Source organism: Triticum urartu, unplaced genomic scaffold (assembly GCF_003073215.2).
Source record: "Triticum urartu cultivar G1812 unplaced genomic scaffold, Tu2.1 TuUngrouped_contig_6018, whole genome shotgun sequence".
In the NCBI taxonomy this organism is placed as follows: Eukaryota; Viridiplantae; Streptophyta; class Magnoliopsida; order Poales; family Poaceae; genus Triticum; species Triticum urartu.
The window spans coordinates 1-11,467 of NW_024116743.1; the positions used below are offsets into that span (position 1 = coordinate 1).

Genomic DNA, 11,467 nt, shown 5'->3' on the forward strand with positions numbered 1-11,467 from the left:
GCTACTGCTACGTTAGCTACAGCGCGTTCTGGAATACACGCTGCAGCTAAGGAGATTAGCAGTAGCTGGGCCATTATACGCGCTACTGCTAGGTTGGGCTAGCCATGTGCGCCCAGTTCAAACGTAGCAGCAGCGCTTTTCGCTAGTACGCGCTACTGCTAAAGTCATAGCAGTAGCGCGGTTTATTTACGCGCACTGCTACTAAGTAGCAGCAGCGCTTGATTTTGTACAACGCTACTGGTAAAATTCTGTGTATAGGCTTTTCTCTAGTAATGTATAGTTGAAACATCAGAATAGACATGAGGAGAACATTACACTTTCATACATCAGACAACTACAACAATAGCTTGACTGAGTTAATCAAGCACATATTAAGTTTGTTGTTTTGACAGCAAGCCTACACAAAGAGTAAGAGGCGCAGGATCATAGTAGGCATGGTTATTAACGAAGCACAAACAACATGATTTATTTAACCATAAATAGGAATTTTCACCACAACAGCTATATAATTTCTCCAACAGCATACATATAGCAAAGCTTTCACACCTATGAGACCTGGGACCACACTGTAAAACCTGACCAAGTACTGTGTTACCAGAAAAACAAAATCCCTGCCGTTGTCACACTTTTCAAACTTGTAAGATTGCTAACCTTTCGGGTTATTCCTCTGGTTGGATGCTAGTCAAATCTTCGAATGAAATTTTCCGCTAAGCTGAAAAACAACACAAATAATATATATAATACAATGTAGAGTTCTACAATATCTGAATCAACCTATGTGTGCTTGAAAGGGGGGTACATTTAAAAAATAAGGAAGCAACAACCAAGTGTTAAACTAAAACCAATTTATCTCCAGACAAATAAATTAGTAAGCTCGGATTCATACAAAAAATTTATTGGCTATGTTCTGTAAGCTGTTTTCTGCCAAGAAAAAGTGTGAGAGTTTCAGCATTGTTTCAAAACTGTAATTGATCAGCGGCAAGTTCACTGCATAATTAGGATGCAGAGATGATGCTGATTAGTGCATGTCCGTACTGATTGTACCTGGCTACAGTATGTTGGTAGTACTAATGGATACCCATAATACCAATCATGAGTGACATTGGATTCTGACTAATTGCTGAAGTTTGCCTGGAAGTGCAATGGAGTACTTTACCCAATTGATACAACATTTGGTTAAGCCTATCAGTATGAAAATTAATAGTGCGTACCAAGCAGCAGTTCTAAATTCAGCAGTCAAAGAAAGTGTTTAGACATGCTAAATTAAGTATGCGCACTTTATTTCTTAGCGTACACGCTAATTAGACCGAAGCGCGCGCGTCGTGCAACATCCACCGTAACGATAACTAGTCCACGTGCTTCGTCAGGCCCTCGCTCCTCTGCGGAAAAATAATAGTAACATGTTACGGCCAGCACACACTAATTAACATAGCACGACCATGCATGGGAACATCGCCCAGCCCAACTGTTAGTTCCTATCATCAGTAATTGGGCGTGTAGGAAGTAGTAGTATGGTTTAGTTTAGCCCTTGTGTAGTAGCATGATTCAGTTTAGCCCTTGCCTATAGACCTAAATCAAATTTGGAACAGACAGGATAACAGATGTAAACTCGATCAAAGGGTCTATCGAATTTTCAGAGATGTGTTTTATCAGACAACAAACAAGCAGTCTGCAATAACTTTGCTAATCATGAAAATAAGAAATCTTATATATGTTCTTCATCGAGCTTCCTTTTGCATCAAGGTTTCTGCATGCCACAGTAGTAAAATCAGGTCAGGGCAAATTCTAAATATAAGAAACAGCAGAATATCCAGTGCTACTGTACTATTGACAAAACCATCAAAATTTCATAAGCCAGTTTATTCGAAGATTACTAATTTAGGCTGCTTGCACTTTGGTTGCTCACAAAATATGAACTGGCTCCACTGCCTTGTAAATTTCAAATTATTTTCAATATAAGCATAACATCCATGGTTCAGTTACCAAAGATAGTATATAGACCTGACCTAAAAAATTTTAAAAATATATCCAGTTTCTCATAGAGAACGCACCTAAGTTCTTTTTGCAAGGCCATGTCCACATACAATTTCTCAAGCTTCTGAACCCCGAGTTTCTGTCTTGTAATTCTTTGTAGGTGGAAGCTGTTTTCTGACATACATATTGTGGCTAAATATTGATTAACCCTGGTTGAATACATAGTAATGATCCTAAGTCATTACAGAGAGAAAAAAGTATGTAAAAAAATAAAGTTCAGTAGTAAAGAAAAAAAGAGATAAACTTGTACTAATTGTACTTTGAGAGGATGAGTTTGATGATGAACACATGGGACTCACACATCGGATTTATCGAGCTCAAGGAGCGGGCGGGCCACCTCCTTAATCACCGCCGCCACCTTCGTCTTCAAGTCAGCCTCCGCGGAGCCCACAAGCTCCACCCCCTTCCACCGCTGGCACCAGCGTAAACATTGTCGTCCCGCCGCGATGCACACAACCACCACTATCTTCCCCATAGCCATGCCTAGATCCCAACCAAGGATTGATCAATCAGCCCCAAATCTCTCACACGAATTTTGTTTTGGATCTGAGAGACCCGCTTGAATCGGTGGAGATCCTTGATAGAGGGCGGGATGGGGTAGGGCAGAGCTGACGGCAGCGAGGTAGGACGGAGGTGGCTGGGCAGCCGCATACATGGGGCGGCGGCGTGGGGGCTGCGCATGATGGGAGAGAGGTGGCTAGAAGAGGAGGAGAACGTGACCCTGTCCCGTGTGCGTGCGGGATCGATGGCCCAATCACAGATTTCTCATCCCCAAATTAGTACCACCTCGTTTATATTACGATTTTGTCCATGCAAATTATAAAAGCTTATTATGACATGAGAAAAAAGCATATTCTCACGGTGAACCCGACAAAGTCAATCTGTGCTTTATTATTAGGGAAAAAGATTTGCAATGTTGGATTCCCGTCAGGGGGAGTCCCAAGGGCCCCACAAGCTCACATGGCGTGTGATTGCTTGTATCTGCATTGGTATTTTCCCGAAGAGGAGAGGATGATGCAGCACAACAAAGGTAAGTATCTCTCTTAGTTATGAAATCAAGTTTATCAATCCAGTAGGATAACCAAGCAACACTATGTAAACAGCACCTGCACACAGACCACAAAAACATGCAACCCAACGCGTAAGAGGGGTTGTCAATCCCTCCTCGGTATTGAGATAGATTAAATTGTATGAGATTTGATAAATAGATCTAACTAAAACACAAAATAAAATAAATAAAAAAATTGCAGCAAGGTATTTTTGGATTTAATATGATAGGAAATAGACCTGGGGGCCGTAGTTTTCACTAGAGGCTTCTCTCGAGAAAATAGCATACAATGGGTAAACAAATTATTGTTGGGCAATTGATAGAAAAGCGAATAATCATGATGATATCCAAGGCAATGATCATGTATATGGCATCACGTCCAAGATTAGTAGACCGAAACGGTTCTACATCTATTACTATTACTCCACACATCGACTGATATCCAGCATGCATCTTGTGTATTCAGTTCGTGGAAAAATGGAGTAATGCAATAAGAATGATCACATGATGTAAACGATTAAATTGTATGAGATTTGATAAATAGATCTAACTAAAACACAAAATAAAATAAATAAAAAAATTGCAGCAAGGTATTTTTGGATTTAATATGATAGGAAATAGACCTGGGGGCCGTAGTTTTCACTAGAGGCTTCTCTCGAGAAAATAGCATACAATGGGTAAACAAATTATTGTTGGGCAATTGATAGAAAAGCGAATAATCATGATGATATCCAAGGCAATGATCATGTATATGGCATCACGTCCAAGATTAGTAGACCGAAACGGTTCTACATCTATTACTATTACTCCACACATCGACTGATATCCAGCATGCATCTTGTGTATTCAGTTCGTGGAAAAATGGAGTAATGCAATAAGAATGATCACATGATGTAAACAAGATCTATTCATGTAGGAATAGGCCCTATCTTTTTATCCTTAATAGCAATGATACATGCGTGTCATGTCTCTTTCTATCACTGAGATTGAGCACCGCAAGATCGAACTCATCACAAAGCACCTCTTCTCATGGCAAGAAAAATCAATCTAGTTGGCCGAACCAAACCAAAATTTCGGAGAAGAAATACGAGGCTATAACAATCATGCATAAAAGAGTTCAGCAAAGACTCAAATAATATTCATGGATAGAATTGATCATAAACGCACAATTCATCGGATCCCAACAAACACACTACAAAAAGTCATTACATCAAATAGATCTCCAAGAACATCGAGGAGAACATTGTATTGAAGATCAAAAAGAGAGAAGAAGCCATCTGGCTACTAGCTACGGACCCATAGGTTTGTGGTAAACTACTCACGTATCATCCGAGGGAAACAAGGATGATGGAGAACTCCTCAGTGATCGTTGACCCCTCCGACAGAGTGCCGAAAAGGCCTCTAGATTAGATCTCATGGTTCTGGAACTTGCGGTGGCGGATATTGTTTTCTCTCGACTCCCCTAGGGTTTTGGGATTTTAGAGTATTTATAGAGACAGAGGTCAGTGGAGTGGGTGCCTGTGGGCTCCACTACCCACCAGGTCGTGCCCTGGTGCCTAGTGGGCCCCATAGGCCCCCTCTCGTGCACTTCTTGGGCCTCCTGGGTGTCTTCTGGGCAGAAATAATTCTCCAAAATGTTTTGTGGCATTTGGACTCCGTTTGGTATTGATATTCTGCGAAGTAAAAAAACAAACAAAAAACAGCAAGTGGCACTGGGCACTATGTCAATAGGTTAGTCCCATAGATACATTCAAGACGTATAAGCGCGCCCTAGGGTGGCGTGCCCCCTGAGCTTGTGGGCCCCCTAGGCACTTCTGGCTCCCCCTTGAAGCTTCCTAGGTCTCTTTCCTTCCATAAAAAATAGTCGTAAATTTTTATTGTGGTTGACTTTGTTTGGTATGCTTTTTCTGCCAAATGAAAAATATTTTTAAAAATAGGAACTTGCACTGGGCACTATATTAATATGTTAGTCCATAAAAATGTTATAAAAGTGCGTCAAAACCATACAAGATTGATGTAGATATAGAATGAATACTTCATAAATTATAGATACATTCGAGACGTGTCAATTCCCATGTGCAATTCCTTTTGCTTCACCATGCTTTAAAAAATCATGTGGTGAGATATATCGGTATCCCTGTGAGTCAAACACATGCTTACTATACCAGTCTTTGTGTTACCGGTTTTGTTCTTTTTTCTCATTCTCGTATTTTGGCATCCACGTGAACAAATCATGTTGTGTCTAGCTAGACAATGATGGATACTGTCACACCTAGAGGGCCCTAAGACTATCTCTCCATCATTGTAGGAGCAAATCGCCTATTACACCTAGAGATATATCTAGTCCATCATCATAGGTTTTTCATAAACCTATAAGTTGTTGTTATGATCACCCTATTACAGTTAGAACAACCCAAAAGTGCATCGACCAGTATGGAGTGACTCGATACTCTCATGGTCTAAGGAATTATGGATACATTAACTTCCTATGTTATGACTATAGACTTATGACAAAATCATCTCCTAGTACAAAATCCAACTTGGGTCAATTCAACACAAGTGTTCTTCTAACATCGTGCCCTCAATGTTGCCGACACGATCGTTCAGGAAAATAGAACCATCATGCAACACTTGAGCTAGTCCTAGAGGCAAGACAAGGAATCTATTTTAACGTTTATATTTTTACACGGTCATATGAGTTTTCCTCTTAGCCTCTTAGTTATTGTAGACTCGAGAGCCATAGTAGTTATAGCACGGAACGTAAACATTTGTCATAAACTTGGAAATAAATAATACAATTATTATTGCCTCTAGGCTATTTTTGCAACATCATTATCAAGGCAAATACATATGTGATACAAACATAATCATTTGCAGACGGTCAAGGAAAAATGTCCTTCAAATAGTTAGCTTAAGTTCCGGGCTGCAGTTTGTCTGTGCGCCAATGGCGCAACAGGTCATCTAGTAGGAGTGATACTTCATGGATATTTCCTTAACATTGTCAAAAAGGAATGGACACTCGATGTGATTATCTATATTTTCAATAAACATTCAACTTAGGATAACATTAAATTAAAAAATTGGCAATATCTTGCTAAAATAGGAATGTCCTACTAGTAAAGATGCATGTAGAAACCTTCCATATATGTTCTCCTTCGATCTACAAGAAATTTCGTATTGATTGATGAAATCTGCGGTTTTAGGAAGTAAATCTAAAATTTTAAATGGACACCGAATTTACAGCTGGCCACAATTAAGATCAGCCTCCAGATCTATCAGATCCTCCATTGGCATGGTTATAGCGTCCTCATCCTCGTAGATCCTCCACTATAAATCCACCCCACATACCTTCGTTTTCAACTCACCCAAACAAGCAATTTTCCTTCATTTGCAGATTTTTCCCTCACTTGACAATGGCTCGCAAGAAGGTGGCCCTTCGGTACATCCGCAATAACTCGGCGCGGCGCAATGCCTTGAAGAAGCACACTAAGATCCTGATGAAGAAGGCAGGCGAGGTGGCCGCCATGCCCGATGCTAAGGCATGTGTGGTCGTGTATGGCGAGGGCATGGCGGTGCCAGAGGTGTTCCCATCCCATGGCGAGGCAGTGGCTATCCTGAATCAGTTCAAGAGCATGCAAGAGGCGGCGCGGCTAAAGAAGACGATGGACCAAGAGAGCATCCTCCGTGAGCGTATCGTACAGCTCCAAGAGCAGGTCCAGAAGGCTAGGCGCGAGGAGCAGGACCAGCACACCAAGATTCTCCTGTATAAGGCCTTAAAAAGTGGCCACTTCCCAGACAACATCGAGGAGCTCACAGCCCTGGGCTCGAAGGTGGACTCTATCCTCAAGAGCCTGAGTGAATGCACCACAAAAATGAGTGGGCAGCCACCAGTCGACCAAGCCCAGGTACCATACGTCACCAATGGCAGGGGCATGGGGCCTCCAATTATGTATCAGGCACCACCACAGCAACAGGAGGGTTGTCTTAACACTATGAGGTTCGAAAGGGCCCCTACCACCGTGATCTACGATGGTGACAATACTTGTGGCTATGACGGCAACAACGATGTCTTCTCTCGTGGCCACATGAATATGTAAGCTGGTAGATGAACTCTACATGTAGCGCATGACTAGCTACATGGTCCTCATCTCTTTCAATTTAGTTTTGGCATGGCCAATAAGATGCATGGATGGCATCGTCAATAAGATGAGACATTCGGTCTCAATCTTGCTCTTTGAGCAAAGACAATTTTATTTTACTCTTTTAAATTTTTATTATGGATATCCCCCATGCTCTATTTGTTTTATCAGTTGGTTGCAACTTTTAGGTTGTACCTACTCTTTATGTCAACATATTTTGTCAAGCATGCTTTTGCTCGAGCAAAATGATATTTTTTCCTCTTAGTATTGCATCAAACGATCCAACCATGCATGAAGTGCTACCTCCCAGTTTTGGCATACCTTGATGCACATCGCCTATACAAAACCATAATGATTCTAGGAAAACTAGAGCACATTAATTGTTTGATGCAAAAAGTCTCATGTACTAAAAGATTTATGATGCTACATTTCATTTTAAGAAAATGTAGGTATGACATTGAGCGCCAGGATAATGGCTTCTACATCCTCAATATTTTTTGGCAAGTTTCAAAACCAGGTGATTGTGTCAACCAGTTTCATCATCAATCGGGTCTCGGGCCACCCCTGAGAGGGCATTGTGTTTGAGCTATACTCAAGCTACTATGAGAACCCCGAACTCTATCGGGTGCATGTTGTGATAGAACATCGTACATATGAATCCACTCCGGGCATTGGTGTGATAACCCACAAGTATAGGAGATCAATTGTAGTTTTTTCGATAAATAAGAGTGTCAAACCCAAGGAGGAGCCAAAGGTAGAATTTATATTCCCTCCAAGTTCTATCGACCACCGATACAACTCTACACACACTTAACATTTGGTTTACGTAGAACAAGAAAAAAACTAGTAGCACTTTGTAGTGTAAAGGGATAGGTTTACAAGATAATAAAGAACATGAAAATAAAAGTTAGGTGTTGTTTTACTAAAAGTACAATTAGGTTAGTATAGCGAGTGTGGAAAAGTGGTGGTAGGATTTGCGGAATTGTCCCTAAAGCAATTGGCTAAGTTACTAGACTGATAGCAAGTTTTTATGTGGGAGAGGCCACCGCTAGCATGTCATCCCTTACTTGGAATTCTATGCACTTATGATTGGAACAATTAGCAAGCATCCGCAACTACTAAAGTTCATTAAGGCAAAACCCAACCATAGCATTAAGATATATTGGTCCCCCTTCAGTCTTGTATTTTCTATGGTAGGAAGAAGCTTCTGTCACTCTTGCCCTCCAATGCATAGTCCTATCAACATACAACTAACCCTAAGGTCTGATCCACATGCGCGTTCATATGATGAGCACCAAAGGACAGCAACATAACCACAAGAAAATTAAACCAATCATAGCAATTCACCAATTACCTCAATGGACAACAAAAATCTACTCAAACATCATAGGATGGCAACACGTCATTAGATAATAATATGAAGCATAAAGCACCATGTTCAAATACGGGTACCGCGGGTTGCGGGAGAGTGGACCGCTGAATATAGATGAGGGAAGGTGATGGAGGTGTTGATGAAGATGACGGGGTTGTTGGAGTAGATCGCTGTCACGCGAACACGATGATTGCCCCGGCGGTGTTCCGGTGCCGCTGGGAGAGAGGGGAGAGAGCCCCCCTCCTTCTTCTTCTTCTTCTTTGCCCTCCCCCCTAGATGGGAGGAGGATTCCCCCTCTGGTCCTTGGCCTCCATGGCTCCCAAATGGCAGGAGCCCCCCTCCCCCCGAGATTGGATCTCTCTCTCTCCGCTCTCTTCTGTTTTTCGTTCGTGTTTTCTGGCCCTTCGCCATTTCTTAAATTCCCGGAGATCCTTAACTCCGATTGGGCTGAAATGTTAACACAATTTTCTTCCAGATATTATCTTTCTTGCGGCAAAAGAAGGGCACCAACCACCTTATAGAGGGCCCACAAGCCTGCTAGGCATGCCCTAGGTAGGGGGGCGTGCCCCATGGGCTTGTGGCCCCCTCGAGCATCATCTTGCATTGATTCTTTTTCCCAAAAATCATATATATTCCAAAATAAATCTCGGCAAATTTTTATTATGCTTGGACTTCGTTTGATATGGATATTCTGCAAAACAAGAAAACATATAACAAACAGGCATTGGGCACTGGATTAATATGTTAGTCCTAAAAATAATATAAAATATTGCCAAAAGTATATGAAAGTTGTAGAGTAATGGCATGAAACAATCAAAAATTATAGATACGACGGAGACGTATCATGGTGCACCTCAATGTGCAAGTCATTCCATGGAGGTACTTGCTAGAGAAGTGGGAAGAAGTAACAAGAACAAACATGGATGGCGTTGTGGACCTTCTCAGCTTTGGACTCCCCTCAGAAACTGAGGGTGTAATACACCAGGGTGCTCCATAGGGAGCTCGACAGCATAGCTACCACGAGGTCCGGAGGGCCTGCCAAGGAGTTAGTGACAGGAGGGAGCTCGGAGGGCTGGATAGGCATTTAAAGGTTTTCTTGGCACCCAAGTCAACACGGCGATGGCCAAGATTGGATATGCCTCCTATAAAACCCTAACCACCACCGTGTATATAGGTGGAGGCTACGGGGCTCTCGATCCCATCTACCTCTGTATCCATCATCCCATCTCCCATTGTAATCCCTTGTACGAGGTATACCCACCCATGAATACAAACACAAAGAAGGATGTAGGGTGTTACTCCTTCCTGGAGGCCCGAACGTCGGTAAACTCTCTGTGTAACCTACGATCTAGTACTTCCGGACATGTTTGCTACCCTACCGTGGGTGTAGTCTGGACTATCCACTGTTAGTTGGCGCGCCAGGCATAGGCTACGTTGGTCGGAGAATGAACCCATATCGGCTAATTATACATGCCCGACGACTTCATGTTGAGCAAGACCTTCACCTTTGGCTCCTTCGAGCTTGAGGTCGGCGATTGAGGGTTGCTCTATGATGTGATGCCCCCTCTCGTCATCGACTACATCCACTTCGGGAACATCGAGTTCCTGTTCAACCAGCACGCCGACACCACAGCCATCCACGCCTCTCCATAAGTAGTTGCGAAAAGGCGCATGAAGCTAAGTCAGCTTCGAGGTGGCTGGACCTTCATGAACCCACCGGCCCACCCAAACAATTGATATCAACGTGATCTTCCCGGCTGTGGAAACGCACTGGCCTCAAAAGCTCTCCCGGCGCGGGGTCTACGCGACCGTGTTGACCCCAACCGACCTTAAGGAGTGGTCTGATGCCACAATCTCCTTCGATCGTGCTGATCATCCGACCTACGTCCCCGCCCTAGTAAGTTTGCCTTGGTGCTAGATCCGATCGACAGGGGCTTCTATCTCCCATGGGCCTGATGGATGGCAGCAGCAGCCTCAACATCTTCTTCCTCGACACCCTGGCCAAGATGGGGAATTCCTTCTCTACCCTGCAGCCCTCACCCATCGGCTTCCATGGGCTCGTACCGAGATATACGCTCCAATATTTGTACTAATGACTCATGAATCCACAAGAAATTGGGCTATACATGGACTAAATCAAGCACATATATGGGCAAAGAGGAGATAAGAGGAGCCAAGTGGGAGGCACAACAAGTGCACCAGAGTGCAAGATGGCATCTCATATGACTGCACATGCTTGTATGTGCGGTTGTATGAGGTGTCCACGGCACCGTCTTGTCCAGCCCTACAACTATTATTAAAGGGCCAACACCAGAATCAGATTAGAACAACTCGCAATCATAGAGAGACGCCGCAACTCCATCTTCATCATCAGGAGTATCCATAAACCCTAGTCACCGCCATTTCCATCTCCATAGCCATAGCCACCTCCATCATCATCACAACAGCATTCATCCCCAAGTTCGCCACACCTTGTAATCGTGTATCGCATCGGGCAATTATTGTAATACCATATTATCAATCATTCATTCATGTTGATGTGTTCTTCAATGGTTTCTTCTTGCAATCTGATCACTAAGTGTGAGTGATTCGGTAAGGTCATGGGTTGAGGCATAGCCCTACAACCCTATGTAATTGTTGGAGGGGTCAATGAAAGTACTTTGAATTCAGGTCCCGTATGTGTGAAATAAACTTATCTTCTAATTATCTATTGTCTTGTCCGCGTTCTTCGTCCCTGCAAGTACCTAGAATCATAGAGATCGAGCAACGAAGGGGCTAAGGGAAGGAAGACCGTGAAGTGCTATTTTGAACACCCGGTGATAGGAGGGTTAGTATGGTAGCATGGATCATTTCACTGAGGATACAACATGTGTA

The 11,467-nt window shown here is 42.9% G+C and overlaps 1 protein-coding gene across 1 annotated transcript; it reads left to right on the forward strand.

Annotated features, from left to right (window-relative positions):
* Nucleotides 1–6,470: 6,470 nt before the first annotated feature.
* Nucleotides 6,471–7,324, forward strand: LOC125530032 (agamous-like MADS-box protein AGL80). The gene has a single exon (XM_048694436.1). It carries the CDS (start codon nt 6,496–6,498, stop codon nt 7,177–7,179), a length of 684 nt encoding a protein of 227 aa, XP_048550393.1. The 5' UTR covers nt 6,471–6,495; the 3' UTR covers nt 7,180–7,324.
* Nucleotides 7,325–11,467: the final 4,143 nt, after the last annotated feature.